Genomic DNA, 27,448 nt, shown 5'->3' with positions numbered 1-27,448 from the left:
TTAATAACAAATATCTCTTAAACTATAAAGAAGTTTATAACCACTGTCATCGAAGGTAAATGGTTTGATAAAATTGTTCAAAGGTTTTTAAGGTATGTGAATGTGCCTTATAGGTCTTAAAAAGGTCTGTATGCTATTGTTATTAGAGTATTCTTGAAAAAAAAATTTTAAGGATCCATTGAGTTTTAAAGTATTCAAACATTGCATATACTATTAAGAGGTTATTAAAACTTTCTTTTAGGTGCGTGCTTTTAATTAAGTTCAGTTGGGCAAAGGGGCGGGCGGACGTAGCCTGACTAGGCTTTTATAAAGCGCTTGAAACTCGCGGCACGACACACGTTGTTTGCCGCGTCGTGCGATAGGTTGTGCCTTCGAAGGCACTACGATCGCTCGTGCCGGTCACCAAGACATATTTTCTTTGAAATTTCGTGTAATTGCAAAGAAAAGTGAACCTGTGAGTGAACTTCACATATCGAACGTGTTCATTAGTGAATTTATGAGGATTTTGTGAGCTCGGAATTTTATACAGGTGAGATATTTTTGCGGCAAACTTTTGGGTACCAATGAAAAAAGTAAGTATAGGTTAATTATTCTCATCAAATTAATAATAGCATAAAATAATGTACTGCAATATAAAAAAAAAACATTTTATAAAAACTTAAGATGTATGCGACAATTGTAAGATGTAATTGTCATTAATTGAATTGATTACTATGACTAAGAATCCGCAATTTTTATTAATTAAAACGAGAAAAAACATAATAGCTCTTTTGTTTAAACCTCTTATGTTTTAGCTCAAAAATTTGTATTAGTTTCACGATTTCCTACTTGAACTTGACTAGGGATTAGGATCTAGCTTAAAATTGCACATTTGTATTTATTACATGTATATAATAGCAGTGGTCAGTCCCCTGGGCACTTGAGTTGAATAAGTGATGACAAAGTGATCGTCTCTATGAATTATTTACGACGAACATAAACAAATGATCGTGTCCATTATTATATTGTTACACAGACTTGATATATATATTAAGCTAAAATAAATTTTAAACGAATTTTATAGGACATTAATATTTTTCTCGCTTTCATTGACTATAATTGGTATCAGTATGGCGACCTTATCAGATAACATTATATGGATAAGACATATACTATCTTTCTGATAAAATGGATCTTCGTATGTACCAAGTGTTTTTCATTTTAGGTTTGTGAAAAGCAGTTCTTATCATGTTTTTGGTTAAAGTGTTAGCAAACCGGAAAAATGTGATTGAATTAACGAAGTTTGAAATGTACTAGTACCTATGTGTTTTTTAACAAAATGACCTCTGAGTCACATGGACGTATAAATTATTAAACTTCTACAATTAAAATTATAGGTATATAATTAGATGTGTGATTAAATGGTTTGTGGTGGAATGAATAAGCAAGGAAAAAACAGGTAATAACTTTATCATACATTACCACAAATTGCGGAAAATAGATGTAATGTTGGTCACATCTGTCACCAGATCTTACAAAGAATATAATGAATTACATAGGATCAAAATTAAGAAAAATTAACTTCATAGAATTTATAAAAAAATACATTTACAGTAAATTTTTAGCAGGTAACCACTGGCAAGGCAGGACTTTCGCTTAAATAAGTAATTTTGAAAAAGCTTAATGGTAAAAGAAACAAGATTTTTTTATATTTATATTTTAAAGCTATTCTACTTATACTTAGTAATAGCAGTATGTCAATTATATAAAGCAACTAAAATGCACTTAAATGTAGATTGAAAGAAGTAATACAAACTTTTTTGAAATCACAGTTACTTGAAAATTATTAGTTTTTTATTCATTATTCCGTAAAAAAAAACGTTTTCCGGTGTCATTCAAAAATGCTTTAGATTGTTGTTCAATTTGTGTGGTTTTGTAGTTCCTCAATAAATCACAATATATTTTCGTACTTTCCGGTGTTCCACAATGACTCACTATGTCAGACATAGGTCTTTGTCATTAGTATGACAAGAAAATTCCGGAAGAAGGAAAGCTTTCAGGGTCAAAAGATGGGAATATGCAGTGCATACCTACATACTCATTACTATGCATTCTATATCTTTGTAAATTGTATGTTTGTAGGAAGTAGTATCTTTTCAATACGCGTATGACATTAAAGAGAATGCAAATATATTTTCCATGTCAAGATCACTAATACATTTAAATATATATAGTATCTATAGCATTTTTTTATATAGTCATAATTTAAATTTCCCTTGTCCGGTATTTAACATTTTACATACGTCATAAGTTTGTCCAACATTGATGACATATACCAACAAATTTAAAACACGTAGATATAAACAGGTTTAAAGTCTACGCAATCAAGCATGTCGTATTGAATATATTAAACTCCACAAAAATAATAAGAGGAAAACCCAGCAGTATCTTGACTCACAAAATAATTTTCCTTCTAAGATTACAAAGGGCCTAGTTACCGCCAACGACAACGTAATCACAATAATGAGTTTACTTATAACTATTAGATAAGTATTACGATGCAATAATACAACAGAGGACCGCAAGTTCAATTGGGAATGTAGATTAATGATAGAGGATTAGGTAAAGTTCTTTAAACTGAACTGAATGACGATTTTTCTAATTCCCACGGTCTTACAAAGGTCTTATCTGCTATAAATCTAATTTATATAATAATGCTTTTATATTCTAATTTTTGGACGAAAACGGAGATATACCTCTCTGTTTCGATTGCTACTTACGGTCGTTTTTTTTTCTCTTCTCACAGTCACCAGGAGGAGATCGCTCGAAAGCGATTAAGCCGCCAGTTGCCCTCCTTTTAATTTAATTATATTCAATTTTAATATTGTAATGCAACGAAGTGTTAATAAATAAATAAAAAATAATTTCAGAATCTAGTTCTCTATAGAATCTAGGAAATATGCTCTGTGTCATTTAAAAGGCCTAAGAACTTGATTCACAATCTAAGGTGGACTTATAGAATTCTAAAAGGTTTAATAATATCTATGTAGAATGTATGAAAACAATTTTAGCAAGTACAGCGTAACATTCGTCTTTATTATATTACTATGTACAATACAATTTGTAAAGTAATATTCAGTTTTCCTCTATAGGTAGTTAATTTGTGCTATCAACTTTCCATTATAATCGGTTTGTTTTTACGCACGACTGATTATTCAGTTAAGGTGACCTCTGTCAATCATTTACTCCCCACATTTTGTATTGCTACAGTAGAGTAAAGTAATAAAGCTTTAGTATTGCTGCCGTTTATATAGATATATAACATAACATGAGATCAAAACATATTGGGGCTGGTTGCAAATTGGAATATATGATAATTTTATTATCCGATTTTATTTTTTTGGGTCTGTTAAGGACATAATATCCGTTCGGTTCTATGCATGGGAATACAACTTTCTTTATGAAATAATCAACGGAACAAAAATGCATATACCCATTACGTCATTGGGGACTTCAAACAACAACCTATTTGTATAAAACAATCTAGAAACTATAACTAGACATTTCATTTAAATTGATTGAATTTCACAAAGTAAAATTCGGAGCCAAGATTATTATTGCAATAGTAAAAAAGTTCAAATAAACGTTAGGTAAGATCCCAATGTCGGAGAAACCATGTCACGCTCTGCTGAGCGCAAAGTTGTCGTCATCTTTGTTGTTTTTTAAGAATTTGGGATATGCTTACTTCCTTTATACAGCAGTGATAGCGTAAACAGGCGTAAGCGTAAATATTTATCAACTCTAAGGTCATGTATTCATACCCTGGCTGTGTGCAACACTAAGATGTAGGCAAACAACGTGAATCCGATATATGTCCCGTAATATACACAGACGTACAAGATTTCAAACATATTCCGAGTATGTAAATTGTTGCTAGGTAACAAGACTACACGAATTTGGTGAAATTTATTATACTAGACAAAAATGCGACCTTTTACGGAAAAAATGAACTGATTGGAAAATTTATTTGGCACAGTTAAATAACCAACTTAATTAGTCAACTTTAAAAATATAGTTGTATCGTCACCCGAAATCTAATTTAAATAAGATCTTTAATGTATGCACTGACACAAAAATCTAGAATCTTATATAGTATTCAAGCTATATTTTTATACATTGAACAATACTTGGTCATATGATCCTAAATCCCCAACATTGTTTAAAAATCTAAGTTTACTAACAAACTAACATGGTCAAAGAACAAGATCGATTTTAAAGAGCTCTTACGTGCTATAAGTGTTTGTATAAGCGGAGCATTCAAGTTATATATTTTATATGTCAATATTTTCAATTGTAAATATAATAAATGGAAAGATATTAACCTTTAGTGAAATATGTTCCCCCTTCAATTGTACGCGTAGCAAAAGTAGATTAGCAAACAATCTATTGATAAGTGTAGACAAGTATGCCGTCAATGTAGGTCACTGTGCTATACACATCACGTTTAGCTGATCTTTATCTGTTTAGATATTTGAATTTGTTCTTAACCAGTCATAAGACAAAAGAAACGAGCAAAGAAGCAGAAATTTCATTTGAATAAAATAATATTTGAACACTCAATGGTTAGTGCGTTAAAAAAGATGAAGATGGTTTCGTACTACTTCAGAAACATAACATAACACTGACAAAAATATTACTATTATTAGACAATTTGTAACTAAACCAGTGATATTTACATTTTATAAACGATAATTGAGGTAATTAAATTGTGTATTAATTTATATAATATAGTTATTCATGTATTAATAATACTGATTTTATTAAACCTTGAAACGATCTTCAGATAACTAAAAATATATGTGTAATTCTAACTTTAAAATTACTTGTTACAGATAATAAAACTCCGAGGCGCTACATATCGAAATATAAATGACTACTAGATATTTATAAGAACATATAAAAATATTAGTAACCGTATTGGTTAATATACATTTTTGATAAGTATGAGATATAGTTAATAAAAGAAAGAATAGCAAATTACTATTAATAGAAATAAATGTATTCAGCAAGAGAGAGCATATCATCAAATATGGCGTTCATAAGCAAGAATAGTTTAAGAATTTTGTGGACCTCAGTAGCGGCCCTAATATTCCTAACAAGAAGTAGTGCAGCACCTACGTTTGGCGGCACAGATAAAGCAATGGTGAGTTTATTTGAAAATCGAATGTTATTCATAAAATGCTTTTCATCGCATCGCATAATCAAAATTTTCTTCAATTTTGTGACGACTTATATTTACGATTGTATCGCACATATGAATAATTCATTATATATTTTATATTAACCAACAATTTGGGCTAAAGCGATATATATAAAGGAAGACATTACAACAGTACATTTTTTCAGATTTACACTTACGTTAACGGTAAATATTTTGTTCATGGTAGATATCTATTACTTCTAGTGGGCCTACTAATATAATGAACATTCTGTTTTAAAACAATCACTTTAAATGTGATATTAATCATTTTTACAATGTTTCCCGCTCGTAATACAATCTTTACTTCGATCACGTGCCAGTTTAATCATCCATCAACTGCATATGTACATAATATATTAGTAGATATATTTATAAGCTTCCGATCTCATGAGTCACCAGGTAGTTCCTTTAGTGATTTATCTTATAAAACGGAAATCTCGACGAGCACCCAAAATTAGTCATCATTCGAAGAACACTACTCCATAAAAGTCTGTAGTAAACGTATATTCATTCATAAAAACCTTTCGGATACTTTTCATTGACTCAATATGTGAGTCATATGTTACCTATTGGTAATTCAACTTAATGACTTGTGTTATTTATGCATGAATGAATCAGATATCGATTTTCTATTTACTTAGTAATTGTACATAAAGTGATGGAGAAGAATCAAATACTATATTAAACATAAATCTTATTGAATATCTGCTCCAACACCGCAATAGTATATTAATGAAAAATTTAGGCGTCTTATGTCTACTCGCCACTAAGTAGAGATTTCACAGTTTTTTATAGCATATGGATGTTTTCTTTCATTTGTTACCTATTAATAACTAATAAATAAGTTATTTGCTCAGTTCGTATTTCTGTTTGTGAGAAAACAGTACATTTGAGTATTTTTACGAAAAAAATTTCTTTAACACATAAATTAACGATTTCGATAATCTTTCGTCACCAATAAAGCGTCCAAGCAACCTGTTGATCATCTTCATAGTTGTATATAACGGTGAATTACGCAATGCAAAAGGCATTTAAAACTGTATCATTTTGAGGAACAAGAGATTACATAAAGATACAGCGGTCAGCGGTTCGTGAATCAGAAGGAAACAGTAATAAAGTTATATTATGTTTCTTTGAAACAGTAACGTACTGTGACTCATGAACCAGTTGAACTCGATTGCCGCCAAGTTCTAGGCCATAGTGCACCGACATATGTTTATTATATTATTGACACGCAACCGTTTCAATTATATTATATTAAAATCAAAGTCTGCCTAATATGCTACTAGCCAAGAATTTACGAAATTTTACATATACAATATTTAATCAACAAAAATCATTGGTTAAAAGTGTTTAATACGCTACAGTATATTCCTGAGTTACGTATTTATAATCCGATGTTTAGCAGTCTATCACCCTACTTATTTTTTTAGTCACTTTCTTCTTTACTGAAGATCGTGTTGGTGTTCCATATCTTCCTCACTGTCTTCGGCAAGCTTTAGCGCCTGTGTAATACTAAAGCTGTTAAAGGCTCTCGTGCCTTCTACTCTACCAGTCACCTTATCCTCTTCTCCAAGTTATCTAGACATCTGCGTGCTATATGTCCAAAGAAGCACAGGATTGCCATTATAATCTATCTTTTGTAGAAAGAAAAACTAACGTTTAAAACTATCTTATGTTACCTAATCTGGAGAATAAAAGTTTTCATTTGTCTTAGCAACTTGTAAGTTGTAACATTGAGTCAATTATTTCTTTTTATAATTAATATAAACACAATCAATTCGATTACCCTATTAAACTAATATTTTGCAAGCTTGTACTATTTTCTATTATTACCTCAAAATACCAATTATCTTAATATAACCTTGAAGATTATAGAGAAGGTTCTATTCAATCTGTAATAACGATATTATAACGTCACGTTGACAAGATTTTGGCCCCATGTCAAGGCTTAGTTTACGCTTTCAAATCGATTTTCACTTGTTGAATACCATTAAATTTAATAATTTATCAATTACATTCAGTAGGCATGAAATTCGGAATTAAACAGATCTGAAACCGTCGTTAAAATATATTTAAGATAAATTTGTTGTACAAACTATATAGTATGTTTTCATTTACATGACATTTGTAATGAATTACATGAAGTGAAGGCATTTGTACTATTTTAGATGTATGTAGTTTAAAGTGAAGACTGGGAAAATCGTTCTTTGGAAAATGGTAAGTTTCGTAACCTTTCGTTTATGAAAATACCGGAAGAAGTATTGAAATGCAATCGTTACTAGGATACGCTCAGGCTGCAAAAGTCTTGTCACGAACCATTGTATCAGGATAGCAAGTTTTTAGGTCAATGTACTAGTCACGTGACTTAATGTCATCTACCCTGCAACTCACAATATGGTATTTCCTGTCATTTTCAAAGGGTACAGTTATGGCACACACCCAAATATAGAGGGTCATTCTCCCACTAAATACCACCAGAACAATGCCCTGCAGAAACTGTCAATACTTTGTTTTCATGAGATTAAAGCGTTATAAAAATTCTACGCATGTCTCTACGAACGGACATATCTCGTAAAAAATTTCTTCGAACAATGAACTTTTAGTACCAATGACCAAGGAGCTTATTTTGTTGTGACATTCTTTTGTCTTTTGCGTTTTTATATATGCCGTACGCATACAAAAGTATTGAGTTGTTTTTATGTGTTTAGGAAACGTTAATCATATGATCTCACGATCTAAGCCTTTTTGAAAAGATAAACGGGTCTCAAACAGCATTTTTCAACAACGTACTCTAGTCACGATCGTGAGAAGTAAATTTTGAAGAATTCCGTAGAAAATGCAGATAATCTGTAGCGATTAGTGAATAATGTTTCCATGAATACTTAAATAACAACTGTTTAACAGTGAATTTAAATAAAATACTATCTTAATGCATACGAAAGCGAAAGGAAAAATTAACTTATTGGATTCTGTAATATTTACGTTTAAACTTAAATAACAATATCTCTTCGCAAGTGTCTTTAGAGTTTTCGCTTCCATGCGCGAACGTAGGATGCAACTTATAAGACAAATATTAGTAATTTTTGCGGTTATTTGCGTTATGCTGTTTGTGGTGATTCTCGTCACGCACACAGGAAGCACCCAGCGACCTTCAGCCTGCGCGCCACGGCCAGTCTCCTGCTCGTATTGTTCATCATGTTCCGTCATTTTAACAAATCATACATATAAACAAGAAACGACAAAAACCTGACACTTTTTTCTCTCGGCCTAAAATATAGAATCTGTCTTTTTAAGACTACTTTCATTTTCCTTTATACACTAACTAGCTTTATAAAACAAAGCTTTTTTAGAGATTACTTTTAACATTGTGCCATCAACTTACCTATATCGTTTTTACGTGATAATTAGAATAAGTTTATTACAACATAGATAATAAATTAAATAAAAGTAAATTATCTTATGTTTATACCTTAAGTGACCTAAATTAAGCTGTGGAAAAACACGTTTGTTCAAAGGAAAATTAACTTGAAAAATCTTACACGCGTTACAGTAGATTGGCGGCAATCTGCGGAATTGATTGCAAGTTATAACTTAGTGAGTTGTGAAATACACGTGACGAACGTGATCAATCGAACAAAGGGCAATGTGAATAAACAATGTAATTACTAAAAAAACAATACAAAAATACTAGCCCTCTATAAAAATATATTTAATTGACTTCAACCAATGTACTCTTGCGTCTATTTCTATCATATGTGTATGCAAGACTGATAATTTTCTCCTAGCAGCGAAATATTACCCGATCAAAAGCCGATAAACAGCCATTTAAGCTTTATCATTGTTTTAACTTAAATACTAAAGTCTCTTTCTGCATAGTTAAGTTTACGCTGTCATAGAAAGGGACAGATCAGAGCTTTGTAACATTTAAATTTTAATGGTTTTGTATTAAAAAGGAGTTACGCATACATTATATTAGCAATGATTTATGACAACATTCTTGTTATATATCTTGACTTGAATAAGTATTATTGCTGAATGTAAATAAAACATAAACTGCTTTAATTACTGTAATTTCATCTTATTGCGTAAAAGAGGTGGTAAGTAGTGATTAGTTTGAATAGTTTTATAAAAATCAATGTATCTGCCGCCCCCTTCATTACGCAATGCAAGTCATTTCCGAATAAAATCCTGAAAAGGCAAAATGTACACAAAAAACAATTGTTCAGATAGAGAATTTTAGCAATATTGTTCAAATCTAAATTATAATATAGCTAAAGCACTGATCGGGCATTGAGAATTATAGCAATAATAGAGTGAAATTAATGAAAACATATACGATAAAAAAATGTAATTGGTTAATAATACAAATTTATGCGAAAATACTCGATGTATTTACGATCTTTGCGCAGTAATCTTGAATAATATCGACGTAAATAAAATATTAACTACAAATTGTGATCCAATTATTCTTATATTATGAGTCCACGCGTTTGTGATTGCGTTTCAATCTTTAATATGTTAACAATACACGTGTGTATCCCATACACGAGTTGTTTAGTATTTTCACGTAGTAGATAATTTATGTTTTGTTTACTTCGTAGTTGATTTTTATTCTGTGGCCGATCGCGTTAAGGCTTATTGAGTATTACGTTGCTATTGTCATTTAAATTCTCTATGCTTTTATTGTAAATGGCTAGTTTTTGTTTTGTTTTTAAGCGACATTTAATTTGCTTGTTTATTACCTGCCTGTCATATATTTTAAATGTAAAATAACGTGTATTTTCATAGTTATTAGATATTATATTATATTTATAATAAAATAATATTTTCGTTTACATAATAAACTTTCGAATAAAAAATAGGTTTTTTATTGTTTATCCTGATAATGTAAGTACTTCAAGTAAATAACAATTTATACACGTAATTTTATACTTAACGATAATAATCTTGCAATGTGTTGCTAAGAAACCGCACAAGAAAAATATTTATTACATATTAAAATGCAAGAATACATTTTCATCTTAATACTTTTTGACTTTATGGACATTTGTAATATCCATAATGATTATCTTGCTACCAGATGTTGTAAGATCTTAACAGTAAGCTGTAAAATATTGCTTTAACGTCTTTGTTTATTACAATAAGCCCTAACTTGTATGACTTGTAGAAAAAAAAAGCTTTTCAATTGCGAATATATGAATTCATTATACAAATTATTTTAGCGAGTTGTGGTAGACTAAATAACGTGAACATGAGTATGAAAATGTAACCTAGTAATCGACTGAAAATGTTTCGAACTAGTATCAGTATCTATGTAAGGATGTAGCAACAAATATTGTTTTTTTTTTATATGTAACGTAACTACGATCGCGAGTGCATCTTGTCTATAAATCTATTAGGGGCTATTATTTCCTGTGCACGTGTTAAACCCTAGAGGCTATCAGTGTCATTCTTAACTTCCTAGAACAAAGGACTCATCGCTTTAAAATTCGTTTCGATACCCAATATGGACAGAACTCACCTTGTCCTTATCATAACGATAAAATAGGAATGTAAACAACGACACTTTATTATTTTATCTATACGAAGACTTGCACCTATGTCTTTATTTCATTACACGTGAATTGTCTTAATTATATATATACCGTCAAATTACAAAAATGGAACTGGAACATTTTGTAGCATGAATCAATCAAATTCTATAGAGCATGTCAAAGACAACGTTTAAAATTTTAGCACTAGCAATGAGGCCCGTACTGTAGTTATTGCCCGCATATATCTTATTATGACAAGTTTTAAATTACAATACATGCATGTTATTTCCACGTTCTAATTCTTTTAATAAAAATTTAAAATAAATTAAAATCACAAATTCATGTAATTGCAATTAATGAATACAGCTCTTAGTATTTAGAATAACTTTTTCTTTGTAAAACTGTGGACTTTTATCTTTTGTGAATAATCTATAATCTATCAAGTATTCTAGTGCTCTTGAAATACATGTATGACTTAGATGTCTCATGTACTAACATTGTATGATTAGGTCCACGATTAGTCATTCTACAAATAAAACGAAAAGGCTGGCAGAAATATTATTTTTTAAATAAAAAGATAAACGAAATGGAAAAAATTATCATCATCACACATACATAATCTACAAAACGCATCTGTACTGACGGACTGCTAACTATACGCAATGCAGAACAATTTTAGAATTAAATACCTAAAGTTCGCTTAAAGAACGAGCTATCTCTACTTACGAGAAATTTCAATGCGATCTTGTATACGCGGTGACCTCTAGGATTTTGGCGAAAATAACTCGTTTAATTGTTATAAGAAAATTTATAAAAGTTACAAATCATAATTTGTGTTTGTAATATACAAGACGTATAATAGGGGAAAAATAAGAGATCAATTTCTTAATCTTTTTCGTTTTTATGTCTTATAAAAGACTATGTTCCATATCATCCCCATCCTCTAAGAATGTTTAAATTTTATTATTATTTAAGTTTTCATACACATCATATAGTTTTATTAAGATGAATCAGAATTTCTTACATTAATAACTGTTTGTCTAGGTTTGCAAAATAATTTTGGCAACCAGTTGGTTTTACCTGTGCTACAAAATACCCAATGGAAGAAAATACTTGTAAACACAGATTTTTAAATAAATACTTTCAATATATCGAAGTGAACTTCAAAATAACAGTGTAGAACAGTAATTTCGGCACCTCATTTTGGCGCGCGAAAGTGATCTGTGGCATTTCCGATACATACTGACAATGACCGGTCTCAAACCCGTTAGTGGGACACACTAACCTCGTTACGCCTGTAAGAATTAACAAATCCTCACAAGATGATAATGAGAATTACAGTTACGTGAAATTGACAACATTATTAATTTGCACTATATGTATAACGGTTTACTGACCATAGATTAGATAAATAAGGATGATAGGTAATATAGGCACGGCAAGCATACCTCAATTATAATGCTAAACGTGTGCCGCGTAATAAACAATAATGTTTATATATTATGTGTCAAATGTCAATGTCAAATAGCGGAAGCGGCAATACTAGTTTAGTAAAAAAAAAAACATTTTTATTTCAATTCATTAATGGAATGCTGTTTATATAGGAAATCCTAGAGTAAGGTCACGTCCTAGGTTTTTTCACACACTTAGAGGTTGTCTGTTTCAAAAACATTTGTTTCAGTGACGTAAATTCCTCAACCTAATACGAAACCAACCCTTAGACATGAAACCAGGGATGTCAAAGGCACATACTAATTATTTGGTGTTATATAGTACATATACCGTCTATCCAAAAAGGGGCTTTTTACTCTCATATTACTTCTAAAATTAAATAATTTATTTAACGGTAATTGTCAGCTTTAAAGAATAAAAACCAGTATAACTGCTGTGACTTTACAAGGACATTAGATGCGGTAATTTTTATAACGTCATATTTATCATTATACATTAATTCCAGTTTATAACCTCAAGTATTTATGTAATTAATGCATAGATTATCACACTGATAAAAATTTTAAACCAGTAATAACATATTATGTCATGAATTTATGTATTTTCCAGCATAAGATTAATATAAAGTGTTATTAAACTTTTGATAAATGTAGGTAGTTTTCTGTAGAAGAAAATTATTTAAACTCCGTTCGGTAGTTTAGCCTTAGTAGATTCAAAATAATTCAAAATATTTTAATATAATAACGCGCATATAGTACCGCTACCATGCAAGTCAAGAAACTCAGCTGGGTACAAGTTTCAACAAATACATACATTAAAACATATACATTTAGATAATTCTAAATGTAATGAAGAATGACCATAACATCCCATGACACGTATCCCTTTATACATGAATACCGTAAAAATAAAGGTGAAGAGTCTCGAAATTAATTCAATCTTTTCAATGCAATCGTAAATTCTTTACAGAACAATACTCCATGCAATGTCAATGTCCCTTAGGTGGTACGAGTACCTGGGACTAAAAACAATTACTAACTGTTTACACAGAGTTGAGATTTTAGCTGTTTATGTTTGATGTACAAACACGATACTGCTAATTGCTTAATTACACTTATATTAACGTTAAAATAAGAACACAACTTAAGTTAATCTTTAAGAATGTTGTCAAATTTGGTGGGGTTGGGTGGTTATTGCTTCTAAGATTTAGAATTTTCTATCTTATATCACTTTTTGTAATTCATCCTATGAAACCATTGAAGAAATCTTGAATTAGTTTAAAATTTCGAAATCTCCTATTAACCAATTCTTTACCTCGAGAACTCCACGTGTTATCTGATACCGATTAAGTGAATTCAGTGTCGACCCAGTAAACTGCGGCCGTGGTCAACTCACATTCTCTTCACACCTTTAACTTGACCCTATATAACGCAGGCAGGTTTCTTAGTCTTAGCCAGATAAGAATATATACGTTGCAATGTATAAGCGGTTAATTTTGTTTAAAAAGAAAGGAACTGGGGTCTCATCGCGTAACTGAACTCGATTAAGCATTTGCAATTGCTTCGATATTTATCTACGGCACATTACATGTGTCGCACGTATTGCAGTGATTGTTGTTAAGGAAAAACAATACAGGGTATTGACTGCGGCATATATAAGATGAAACAAAGAAGTGCCAGTCGGAGATGCGTGGCACACATTATGATGCGTACCATGTGCCGACGCCCAAGGTCGCTGCATACTTGTGGTTATTGGTTAACATAAGAGCTGTGTCGTTCACATATAAACTGCATACAAACTCAAACGTCTGGCTCAGTGATAATGAAGGTATAAATAATGCGTTGTTCTTCACGATTTCTGTCTTGTTCTACATATACACTGTCTCGCTATTATAGTTACAATGGTAAATTTTAAGAGCTTTTCTCATACAATACAGCGAGGCCTTTTTGCTAAAACAGCATTCAAGTTTTATTTGTGTAAGTTATTATTTTCCTATTAATGTAGTTGTTCAGTCTCGCAGAAAATCTATGTTGGTTTAAATTGTGCAATAAATTACATGTTAGAAACATGTTTTATTTCATACTAGAGGAAGCCGCGTGTAAATTATCTATCCAACATTAAAAATATTGTTCAAACCTCAGAATTCCAAATTTAGGAATAATAAATTCTAACGACTGAGTTTACATACTAAAAACAAGTTACTATTTTAGTTAGTAACAAGAAGTGTAAAAAGTATTTTTTTTAATGCGCAAAGCAAATGGAAACGTATTTAGCAAAGTTGGCAAGTTATTGTCCGATTATTCTTTAAAAATACAGTACCTAAAGTCGTGAAGGGTTAATTGAAATGTTTAATCGTGTAATCAGAGTTGAGAGTAAACAGTATGGTAGCCTTGCGCACGCGCTTACATTAAACCTGTGAAAACACCATAACATGATGTCACGAACACGAATCATCATAGTATATGATAACCGAGCATATATGAAGGTTATATTTAGTAATAGAGTATCCTTTTAGCCTATATTGGTACTTAATAAATACCAATTTTTCTCTCCTTAAAAACTACTGAGACTTCAAGGAATAAATAAAATCAAATACCAAATACTTGAATTGGTGCAGCCGTCTATGAGTAGTGCGATTAGTGATTCATTTTTATTTATATAGAGTAAAAAATTGCTATAGAATCCTGGTTTTTATTTTGTTTTGTTCTCGCGCAGTTAAATTGCGTAAAAGGAAGTATTACTCATAGGATGTGCTGTTTTTTCTCCTCTGAAATACTTATTCATAGGTGCGAATACTTGACTTGAATTTAGTATCAAATACAAGATTTGAAATAATCTTTATCACTTTTACCTCTGTTAGCTCTAGTCATAACGCTAAATAAGTAAAATTATTTGGTATACATAAATAATATGCTACTACATTAAAAGGAAATGCACAATTTGATTACTTAATTCCGTAAAGTGTATTTTCTTTCATGTGATATTCACATGAATAGATGACAATAATCCTGGGTATTTTCTTCATTTAATGCAACATATTTTTAACGAACAATGCTTAATCTCTTTTCCTATACCAAGCTTTTTCATTATACCACAATAACATGAATTTTGTACTATACTGTTAGAATTATATCAACCTGTAACAGTGGCAAAAATGGAATATAGTGAATTGTAATTGAATTATATATTAAAAAGTATGGGACTGACATAATTTTGGTCAGGTCACGTAACCAATTTCATACAAATTTGGCATATTCGGTTTTGTCTCAAAATACTGTAACGCTTAGGTTTGTTTGTGGTTAATGAAAAGCCTCTTAACATTTCATGCTCTTGTTATTAACAAAGGTCCATATCCATTATGGATACGGCAGTCTAACTATGACATTGACTTCCAGATGTACTTAGCTCAATATGGCTACCTCAGCCCATCTGTGAAGAATCCCTCCAGTGGGCATATTATGGATGAAAGTTCTTGGAGACGAGCAATTGCAGAGTTCCAGAGCTTTGCTGGATTGAATACGACAGGTATATTTAGACAATAATACTTATACAACAATATTAAAATGCGAGGTCCACACCTGCGCTTGGAATCATTTTCAATATGTTCCTGTATCTGATAAAAATCATTATTCTTCATACAAAAACGCCAAATTTAGGTATGTTTACATGTTTCACAGCAAACCCGTGATATAACGAATATAATGGGGTAGACCAATGACAATATAGAATAAAGATATTCAACAACTACTATTTTAAATGAAACGATACCGTATGTATTGTTAAACAGATAACATTTACACTAATAAAAAGTATATTTATTGGCGACAGGTCTAGAAAAGGTGGATGAATCATTTCCATTTTATTACTGTACACGCGCTTATATTATTTTAACATCACATCCAATGATTTATTAGGTATTTAATTTATTTACATAGTAATTTAAGCTATGTGTAATTTATTAAAAAAAACATTTGTCGTTATACAGTTGCTTTTGAATTATTAATATTAATTTAACATGAATCATTTATCGTCCATATTAGGTAATCAAAGTATGTAAGTTATATTGCTACCATATGGCAACTAACGTATATGTATTCGTGACCATAGTTTGACGAATCGTTTGACGTAATTAGTGTAATGGTAACCCATAACTGTTTGACCTTGCCACTACGACCGCTATTGAATCATATCCATAATTATTTTAAAATTTTATAAACCTCAAATATATAGGTTTAAAACTACCAAAAATAATAGTGGAAAATGACTGCAACTTACGTACTGTGTAATGAAGATTATTTGATAAGTAAATACCATTGAAGCCTTCTTCGAAAACATGTCCAGCCCTACAGATGAGTGAAAACCACAAAACGATTTTAATCTTTTTTTAATGTACATAAAACGATAAAATGCACTTTGAACCAACAAAGTACCTTGGCTGTAAACCTGACGACAGAACATGATTTGCAGAAACGTCGGCATTGACAATGCAATTATATAGAGATACCTACACGCCTTGCAGAATAAATACCATACTATTACGTGTTTTGAACTTGAATCAAATCATACGTGATTTGACGAGGAGTGTGCATATTGGCTTCTCAGTATTCCTGTGAATAAGCTTTAAAGTAAATATAAATCTTGATGTGCTTTGATTACTTGAGTAAAAATGCTGTCTTTCTTCGGCAAGTCCGAGGAAATGTCAATGACGTTATTACCATGAACCATGAGCAGTTACGAGATAAAGCACTTTCACATTTTACACTGTACTAAGTATTTAGTAGTTTTAATATTATTTCCAAATACAAATTGATTCTTTAAATAAGACTTTCATATCTTTCTAGGATCATATCCGTGTATTTATTATGTTATAATTTTTTCCTTGCGCTGAATACAATTGGTAATAAAATCTTTATAATTGTTAAGAACTATACAATTGTAACTCATATCGTAATTAATTTTATAGGTGAACTGGATGACGAGACGATTAATGTGATGTCATTACCAAGATGCGGTGTTCGTGATAAGGTGGGCTTTGGTGAAAGCCGAGCGAAGCGATACGCACTTCAAGGTAAGTAAATCCTGACATGGCTATCTAGATTATTTCCCCTTTAAGTGACATAGACTAGATAGCTAGCAAATGGGGCTCAGCCTGACTTAAACATGGAATCAATTCTATCATGTGTTCTATTTGTTTGTTACTAAACGCTATTATTTCACTATCGTATGAAACATAACTTCTAAACAATTTTTAAAACATTGTGTTGTACCGTCTCGTTTAATACACTGATCAATGGAATATAAAATATATTTTAGTAACACGTGTTGACAGGATATTGAAATCCTGCTTCAGACCAAAAAAAATATTACATATGAGAAAAATGGGAACGAATAACAATAAAAATGGTGATTAAACATTATACTTACCTATATATAATGTGTGTCTGTGATAGTGTCTCGACACGAAACTTAAAAAGGCTGTAGATTGGTTCGCGAACGAACTTTTAAAATAAGTTTCAAAAACTGACTTCTAACATCAAAGTTCGCCCTGCTGTAGATTTTATTTCTGTGGAAGTGATGATTAATTGATGGTTTTCTACTAGATTTTTAATATAATTTAACCATTTCCGTATTTTAAGTACTATAAAATATAATGTTTTAATTAATTCCAGGCTCCAGATGGCGTGTGAAGAATCTAACATACAAGATCTCAAAGTACCCAGCAAGGCTGAATCGCGCTGAAGTGGACGCGGAATTAGCCAAAGCTTTTTCTGTTTGGGCTGACTACACCGACCTAACATTTACTCAGAAAGGAAAAGGACAAGTACACATTGAAATAAGGTAATTTATTTATAATTAATTATTATTTGTTTGTATGAAGTTCTCAAAATTACTTTTTTATATTAACTTAATTACCACGAAATTATATCATTGGATAAATGAATAATTTATAACTATATTCCAATTGATGTCTCAAGTCACTAACTTGTCCGGCTCAAATATGTCCTTCATGTAGAAAAATCAAAATTTGGACTATATCTGGATGGATATCTAGCTAATAACGATTAATCTTACATAATAATAATAATGAAATCACGGGCAACGATATAAGAACGTGGAAGTACAGTAGTATCTGTCATAAAATCTGAACACAAATTGTTTCGGTACAATGGTGATCAGCCTGGCGTAACACAAATTGCTGGCATTGAATGTCGTTTAGCTGTTTATGACAGCCCACATTAAATGTTGACCTTAATAATATATTTTTGTAAGTGTTGGTTACAAAACACTGGTAACTTTCGGGTTGTTAAGGACTAGTAAGTGACTAATGAAACAAAATTTAAAATTCAATTTTTTATAAATAATGCGTTGGAGGTTTTAAGGCTATCTCAATATTTCCGCACACCTCTTTATATCTTAAATGACGCATACTATGATTGACTCACTAGTTAAACAACACTTCTAGTTTAATTTTATAACTTGGATCTTATTTTCTTTATCTTAATACAAACGTTACTGCTTAGGGACAATATACTAATTTTATAAAGAAGAAAAGTTTGGGACGTAGTAGGGGGTAATCTTTGGATCAACTAAACCGATTTTGAAAATTCTTATATCTTGGTGAGCTTTCGGCGGAAACAATAATTGTTTTGGATTGGTAGGCACAGAAGGTATGATAAAATTCTAAATCTGATAAACACAGTAAAGTGAGTACTAATAGTTCTAATTTTCTATATCTATTCGTAATAATTTCGTCAGGTTTGAGAAAGGTGAGCACGGTGATGGTGATCCCTTCGACGGACCTGGTGGTACTCTTGCCCACGCCTATTTCCCTGTAAGTATATTTTAGCAATTAAGAATAGTAAAAGTATTATTTTACTAGTAATATACAAACAGTTATACTTTTTAGGGAGATATATCATGGTTAATATCGATAGATCTAAGCACTTTTTATTATTAGTTCGAATCTGGGTACAAATAAGTTGAAGAGTACAGAATTTGTTTAAATAGCCACCTGCCACCTGCCTTTTAAGAATACCTCTTGATGTATTCATCAAAACATTGTTTTGATGAATATCATTGAACGTTTCACAGAACCTTATATGTAAATTAAAATTCTAACTAGTTTTTTTTTATGTGATTTTATCGCATATACATTGCTATGGTAACGTGTAGCAAACAAAAGCCTGCGTAAAGGGTTTCATAATGCAATTTTTATATTATTTATCAACGGAAGTAACAGATTATTAAAGCAAAAAGAGAAATTTCATGTTATAGTAATTTACATAAATACTTAATATGTTTTTGGTCAATAGAGTCAATGTTTTATTAGGAAATAATGTAAAGTATTCAACAATCTAGCAACCGCTTCTATGGTTTTGTTTATAACGCACAAAATAGGTCATGTGAACAAATATATCTAGTATTAAAAACGAATTACGTCGTTTAATTGTGATTGGTCATCTTCTGTATAATCATAAACCGGCGATAACTTTCTCTAACTTTCTAGACTGTCAGAATTTAATTTTCGCCTTAAAATATTTTTTTTAATAAACACCTGGGCCTAAAACCTATTAGTTTGATTGTTCTGCTTACAAAGCTGTTTCTGTGGGCTCTATCTGTGGCTAAGGATATATTTCTTAGGGGTCGGAATCCTTCAGGGCAAGACGTCGCAGTGATTTGTAGCCATAGACTCTAGGAATCGCTATAGTCATAATGATACAATCTTAATAATTATCATTTATTATATTTACAATATATTAATTCTGTACAAATATTTTTTAGGTGTACGGTGGCGATGCCCATTTCGACGATGCGGAAGTGTGGTCTATCAATTCAAAACGAGGAACAAACCTTTTCCAAGTAAGATTGAATGTTAATAATTTAAATCTATAACCAAACTAATTTAACAAAAGGTTAATATATAAATAATTAATAATTAATATAAATAATTAATAATTAATATATAAATATATATAATTAACATATTCAATATATGTTTTCTTTAGAATTATTTTTCTTCCTAATTCAACATCTATTCAATGACATTATTTACCGCCTCACAAAAACATTGAGTAACTGAATTTAGTTTTAATTGGGGTATTTTTTTGTTCATATTTCTATAAAAGATCTACCATATACTTAACCTTATAAAAATACGCCAATATATTTTCAAGTTCAATCATAGCAAAACCATTTTGTTTATGTGAAGGATCTAGGGCACTTTTGCTAAAGTTTCAGCAGTCAGTCAGTTCAAGGTCAGTTTTTTTTCTTAGTAATACTATCAATATCAGTGTTGTCATTTTAAACAAATTAGAGACCCTGTCCCCGTAGACTGGAACTATAACTAATCCCAACTCTACAGGTAGCCGCCCACGAATTTGGTCACTCGCTGGGACTTTCCCACAGCGATGTAAGATCAGCTCTGATGGCACCCTTCTATAGGGGCTATGACCCCGCCTTCCAGTTGGACCAAGATGATATTCAGGGGATTCAGGTATAAATAAAATGATTTATTATGTTTGATATTAATATGTTTACTTAAGTACGTGAAAATATTATATTAAAAAGTTACAAGTATATTAGAATACAAAGACTACAAGATAAAAAAAAAATTTCAGGCTCTATACGGGCACAAATCCCAAATCGACATCGGAGGTGGTTTCTCCCAAAACCCGAAAATCCCTCGCGCTACAACTCAACAGCCGGCATCAGAAGATCCCGCTTTGTGTTCCGACCCCAGCTTTGACACCATCTTCAACTCCGCTGACGGCGCTACATTTATTTTCAAAGGTAAGTAACTCGACAAACATTTCATGGTTTTTGTTTTTTTTTATATTCCTAATATATTTATTTTAATACGTAACTCAATCTCAAAATAACTTTTTCATATAGGTAACCAAGTTCACTCATGTACATTAATAGATGATAAATTGATTCAAAATTTACATTTACTACCAGTTCGCAAATCAAGGGCATAGAGCGGGCAAGAAGAAAGTCTCCGCCACTCTTTGTTATCGTACTTAGATAATATTGTTTATATTCAAACCCAACATTAAGTAAACATTTCTACATCGTATTTATTTACTTGAAAGGTAAATACGTACCTTAAATATCTCCTTAAAGGAAAAAAAATGTTTAGCCCGAAATTTTGCTTTTCCTTGAATGTACGCCGAGTCTCACTAAATTAGAAGTAGATTAAAATATAAATTAAAATTATAGATACTTATTTGATTAACAAAACTTTAAAACTTAACTTCCTTAGGAAAAAACAACATAAAAAAATCTACAAAAACTAAAATAAATTGATAAAAAGGCCGAAGTCTAAAAATAAGAATCTAATAATAATAATTGTTATAAATCAAAACATACATAATAAAAGTTTTGTTTTTATCTTAAACGGTGACAAATAGATAAGGAAAATGGTGTTAAGTTGTTTTTGTGTTGAAACATATTTGCATTGGTATTTAGTGAGCTAGAAATTTATTCAAGTGCGACTTTTTACACTTAAAACTTATCAATAATGATTATTTTTGCTATGTTCGAATAATTCATTTATTTATATACACTTTAACTTAAAACAAAGTGCAAGGGGAGGCCTCATCTATCAATTATAAATTCCAGTAGTCATGTATTCTAACACTGTACACAAATCGTTTTCTTTATCTCAATAAACATTGTCTACCTGCCAAACTTCGGGAAAGAATCTTATATGATATATCAGATATGGTACATTTAAGACAGGCCTCAGGATCGAAACATAGCCCTATCCTATGACAGAATAAAGCTAAGACTCTGTACGTACCTTTAAATCGACGATGTCTACCAGTTCTGGAAGTGATACTTGCCCTAAAAAAATATTACTGATGAAACACAAATAATTATAAAAACCAAATAATTTATTGAACATGAGAACACAATAAATAATTAATTGGCAACACTCGCAGCGGAAACGTGAGGTAACCTCAGGGGGACAGTGACCAGAAACATTAAAATAGACCCAGAAAAACTCCGCAGTCAGGCTATTCCATAGCCTTAGCCTTTTCTTTCTCTCTCTAGCCGCTTAGTTCTTCAGTCTTGATTACTTTCTAAGCGATATATATTTTAGTATTCCAAAAACATGGTATTCATTTGTTTTGTGTCATAACCACTACTTTATTATTTAAATTTGATTATTTTGTGAGTTAAATTAAATACAGCAAAATTAAAAAACAATAATCCTAATCTACATTATTTCCGAGACTTTTCAGTACTAAAAAGTTCTTTCTTTAACATTCAATATTGTTTAGGCGAACACTATTGGAAGCTAACAGAAAACGGAGTAGCAGCTGGCTATCCTCGCCTCATCTCTCGGGCATGGCCTGGTCTCCCTGGCAACATCGATGCTGCCTTCACATACAAGAACGGGAAAACCTATTTCTTTAAGGGATCTAAGTACTGGAGGTATAACGGACAGAAAGTGGACGGTGACTATCCCAAGGACATTAGTGAAGGTAAGTTAAATCTGATTTCATGCTTATATATATGGATTAAATAAGAATTTAAGCAAGTTTTTTTTTGTTAATGTGTACAAATCACCTCCAAAATTTAAAAGACTTTACTTACTTACATTAAGGATCTTACCTTAGTTTGTGGTCAATCCCACCTATCAACATATATTATGTAAATATATTATAACATATGTTATGCAAATTTTAATACATTTTCTAATAAAATATTATTTCATTATTATTTTAACAAATAGAAGACAAGAACAGTGTAGTTATAGAGACTGTAAATAGTGTTATGGGACACTTAGGTTAAATATTCTTATAAGTAAACTAGCTAAATTGTTAAAAAGTAGAAATTTATCAATAAAAGAAATAAAAAAATGTCACCCAAACATTTTTGCGGTTTATACTGGCATCCGGTAAATCAATACAAAATATCCTTTTTACATGGCAAAATGCAATCACCCACTAACGTCAATAATAAAAGATAAATAATATTAATTTTACTACAACAACAGCTAATGAGAAAACATAGCAAGATGTTGCCAACGTTTACTTTAACCGTTCAAAATATTTCCAGGCTTCACAGGTATCCCAGATAACATAGATGCAGCTTTAGTCTGGTCTGGTAACGGCAAGATTTACTTCTACAAAGGCTCCAAGTTCTGGAGATTCGACCCAGCGCAACGGCCACCTGTTAAATCCACTTATCCAAAACCCTTATCCAATTGGGAGGGAATACCAGACAATGTGGACGCGGCTCTGCAGTATACTAACGGATACACGTACTTCTTCAAGGGTGGCACGTACTGGCGATTCAATGATAGAACTTTCAGCGTAAGTGTTTTTCTGAAGTTTATAGTTTTAAATAATCCAATGTGTACTGTGGTGTGACTAAGCACCAAGGTTAAACCCCTTAATTTATTGGAGTGATATGCGATTCGATCATTTATATACACATAGTTTAAACAATACATTCGTGTTATTTATAAGACAAATAAATGTCTCTTTCAAACTAATTTCTCGCTATTAACTGTACTACTCTTTCGTCTTTTTCGGACGAATTGTGTTTACGTTATGATAAAAGAGACAGATGAGTACCTAAAACTTACCAATTACGCTAATATAATTATTTTAATGAATAAGTTTGTTCTTCGGTCGTTTCTGAAAACAAGCCTTTGACTGTGCAACAATTCTGATAATACAATTTAAAATAGACACTTTATTTATGTATAGGTCTTGATCTTATTTTAGTATAACATACCAATTATCAGTAAAATTAATTTATAATAGAGAAACTATGTAATCTTTTCAAGTTTATTTGAACTATCGTGTCATATATTCAAATGTCATTCCAGGTGGACACAGACGATCCAGCGTTCCCCAGGTCAACAGGTTACTGGTGGCTGGGCTGCAGCAGCTCCCCACGAGGGACTGTCGGAGGTAACGCCAGACTCATTGTTCCACCCGCTGATGATGAAGACGTCGGAGATATACTCTTCGACGCAGGTATGTTCCGGCGTCCAGGTGCCTTACACACGAAATACACATTTCATAATAACATTTAACCTCTACACAACACATATAGTTAACATAAAAACTATGTCTACAGATTTTTACTAAGTTACTGGTTAGGCAACTTTTTATAGTCTATCAAACATGCGTTTGATTGAAAATTTTACGACTCGTAGCTATTACGAGTGAATATAAAACGGGATATAATGACCGGTTTTATAAATTAATTATCGTAATTGCTATGACCCGTAATCTCTGGGTTTAACCCGTAACTAACTGCCGAATTTGTTTTTACAACATCGACTCGTGTTCATTACGAGTGGTAATCAAATATAGAACCCGGGCTAATAAATCAGATCATAAAATGTAATCATAAAAAAAGGTCCTTAAAGAGCACCCCAATTCTGAAAAGGCCGACAACGCACTAGTGAGCCTTCTGACAATGTGAGTGTCCATGGATGGCAAGTATAACTTTGCGCCAGATGGCCGTTTGTCTCCTGTTACATTAAAAAAAACTTATTAATTACCGTAGCATTAAACTTAAAATCGACTTACTTTAATTTAAAATAACGTAATATTATTGAAAATTCAATAACTACCATATAAATATTACAAAGACACACAAAAAGACACATATAATAATTAGGACCGTGACCAACGCCACTGTATTTTGGATGAGTCCGCTTTGTCTTGTGTCTTATACCTTGTGTTCCATCTATTAGATTAGTCTATCAATATTCGTTATGTGTTCTTCTTTTTTCAGCGTTTCCCTTTTTTCATAACCATTTTTAACTTTTAACCCGCGACGAATCGCTAATAACAATTTTATAAATTTGCTATTAACCGCTTAATAACAGCTCTAACATATATTAAAAATGCTATAGCCGACTTCAAACTTATAAAAATTGAGGGAGGCCTTTTAAGCCTATACCTTTTATATCCAGTTATATTAATCTGTAACAATATCTAGTTCAGTTAATGGATATTTTTTTTAAAGAATTCCTATAACCCTCTAAAATCCCTCAAGTATATCTGGATCTGTTACATATATTAAAATATCCACTACACGACGTTATATGCGTTCCGTCCGTTCGTCGGATCCGTTAAATGCTTGACGGATTGGATATTTGAAGTCGGTTAAATAATTAAGTTATGTCGCTTTCGCTTAAGCAGTGGTTGACGGTTGATGGTCCATCGAAACGGATAAATTGGCTTCTGGGCGCCTACGAACATACCTGAAAGAATTTAGACGTAAAGTTACTCGTATATTGAATTAAAAGCACACATGCTTTGTGCACAAAAATGCACAACCCAAATGAAATAACTTGTATATTATTAGTATATTTGTTACAAGTGCACAGTGCTATATAGATAAGCACATTTACCACGGTCACCTTGTGGTGGGTCGTTACAATCTGTGTTTTGTGTTTGTCTTTTAGGTGTAAAATCATCCGCTCCCAGATCGTTCTTCTGGTTCAGGAAATAAGTGGATGTTCCTGAAATGTACATAGAAATAAAAGACTCAATTAGTTGTAGGGGAAATGAAAACCAGTGAGATTAATTAGCGGTGAATTTATACCAGATGTCATGTCACGCGTTCTGTGTACGTTCTTTTTACCTCACTTTTGCATGATAGTTAAGTTTGCTTTGCTTCCTAGATTTATCGGCATGCTTGGGGTTACTTTGCGCTTTTATCATGTCATAATTTGGCGTATAAGGACGTAGTTATGCAAATTAAATGTACATAGATTTGTATTGCTTTATTTCGAAAATAAATTAAGGAATTAGTTAATTTTTAGTGACAGTAAATTAAAGAAAAAACATATTGAATTACATTCGTGTGCCTACAAGTTTCGTTGGGTAGCACAGATTAACCTAAGATACATGTGATGAATGCATATTTTTAAAAGTGTGACTAACAAGAGAGCATGTGTTTACTGTTGCTAGTTTTTATTACAGTACATTGTACCGGAACAGTATAATACATTTATTATTATATAAATATATAAAATAATATCATAATACTAAAACACATTTTTAAATTGTAAAAATAGAAAATGCACGTTTTAATACAAGTAGTGTGAATTGGGGTTCAAAGTAGTTAGATGGTTTTGGCAACTCATAGACAGACTGCTAAACCAATTTAATGTTTCAGTGATCCACGTACAGTCAGATGGAGCTAGAGTGTAGTATGTACGGAATATTAGGGGGACAAACACGTCCTCCGTTGCGCCATCATTCACTCGCATCGTAGGTTTATTTTCATTTCTTTTGCTTCCGCTGATCGCGGTTTTTTTGCATTTTCATCACTCATTTGTATCAATCATTTCACATTAGGATAGACTGAGAAATCGCTGTCAAAATATATAAAGAATGTGTATATTTTGTGACTGAAATTTTTAAAATTAAAATGTAAAACAAAAGAAGAAACGATGTTGTGTTTCGTTTCATTGTGAGTTGTCAATCGGAACGGTGGATCGCATGTAATTGAACTAAAGATGGCAAATCACAATCAAACAAAATGCGCCAACGTTTAGTCTTTTATTTTTATTTCTTAGCCCAAGTCATTTTTATAAGCGTATTACTTAGTCTATTCTTATGTAAAAAATGATTCAGATATGTTGTTAATTTTAAGTGTATTGGACAGATGGAGCTCATGATGGGGCTGGAAATAGCGGATTCGTGGCGAATTCCAATATCTGGACTCTGGGTCTGGCTCTGGCGGTAGCGCTATGCTCCCGTTGCGCCTAGCACTGCTGCCAGACTGTCTCTCTGTGTTCATCTGTCTTCTGCCAAGTGATTAATGCAACTGTCAAGTGTCAAACGTCACTAGTGTATCAAACGCATTCGATGTATAGTGTATAGCGAATGCCGTGCTGTGATGAGTGCGAACTTTTTTATATCGATGCGTGAACAATAATTTAATAAAAGTCATAGTTTTTATACTTAATAAATAGATGATGTAAGCTTGTGTGTGATATTGACGTTAGTGATTTTGTATTAAAATTTAAACCATTTAAATGACTATTTTGGTTTTATTTTATCATTGAAGGTAAATAATAGCCGTGATTGTATTTTAATCGGTTTATTTAACATTTTTCTGTTCCTCGAATAATTCCACTTAAGTTAGTAATTACAAGTTTATCTGACAATATTTCTCGTTTTTATTATATTTTCATAAACGCATTTTTTAATAAACTTCTCCACATCTTTATAAC

General features: G+C 31.5%; 1 protein-coding gene across 12 annotated transcripts; it reads left to right on the top strand.

Annotated features, from left to right (window-relative positions):
• Window positions 1-350: 350 nt before the first annotated feature.
• Window positions 351-27,255, top strand: LOC123707644 (matrix metalloproteinase-2). Of its 12 annotated transcripts, XM_045657887.1 has the most exons (15): window positions 351-529; window positions 4,872-5,182; window positions 15,600-15,753; window positions 17,192-17,296; window positions 17,898-18,066; window positions 18,985-19,060; window positions 20,011-20,088; window positions 20,591-20,722; window positions 20,847-21,018; window positions 22,515-22,718; window positions 23,296-23,552; window positions 24,074-24,224; window positions 25,670-25,833; window positions 26,386-26,480; window positions 26,878-26,915. In XM_045657887.1, the coding sequence occupies exons 2-13, from the start codon at window positions 5,036-5,038 to the stop codon at window positions 25,714-25,716; spliced, it is 1,692 nt and encodes a 563-aa protein (XP_045513843.1). In that variant the 5' UTR covers window positions 351-529; window positions 4,872-5,035; the 3' UTR covers window positions 25,717-25,833; window positions 26,386-26,480; window positions 26,878-26,915. The 12 variants fall into 12 exon arrangements, with proteins under 12 accessions (XP_045513843.1, XP_045513848.1, XP_045513850.1 ...); XM_045657892.1 differs by lacking the exon at window positions 25,670-25,833 and having other exon boundaries at window positions 15,624-15,753; window positions 26,878-27,255; XM_045657894.1 differs by lacking the exon at window positions 25,670-25,833 and having other exon boundaries at window positions 24,074-24,158; window positions 26,878-27,255.
• The last annotated feature ends 193 nt before the right edge of the window (window positions 27,256-27,448 follow it).

The sequence above is a fragment of the Pieris brassicae genome, chromosome 3 (genome assembly GCF_905147105.1).
Source record: "Pieris brassicae chromosome 3, ilPieBrab1.1, whole genome shotgun sequence".
In the NCBI taxonomy this organism is placed as follows: domain Eukaryota; kingdom Metazoa; phylum Arthropoda; class Insecta; order Lepidoptera; family Pieridae; genus Pieris; species Pieris brassicae.
Note: the sequence above shows the minus strand (reverse complement) of the source record. Positions and strands in the feature narration are given on the sequence as shown.

Excerpts from the sequence above, each read along its gene's own strand:
- LOC123707644 (XM_045657883.1), top strand. The coding sequence starts at position 5,036 with ATGTATTCAGCAAGAGAGAGCATATCATCAAATATGGCGTTCATAAGC. Across the intron at positions 17,297-17,897 it reads GAAGCGATACGCACTTCAAG|GCTCCAGATGGCGTGTGAAG; the intron begins GTAAGTAAATCC and ends AATTAATTCCAG. Across the intron at positions 18,067-18,984 it reads CAAGTACACATTGAAATAAG|GTTTGAGAAAGGTGAGCACG; the intron begins GTAATTTATTTA and ends TAATTTCGTCAG.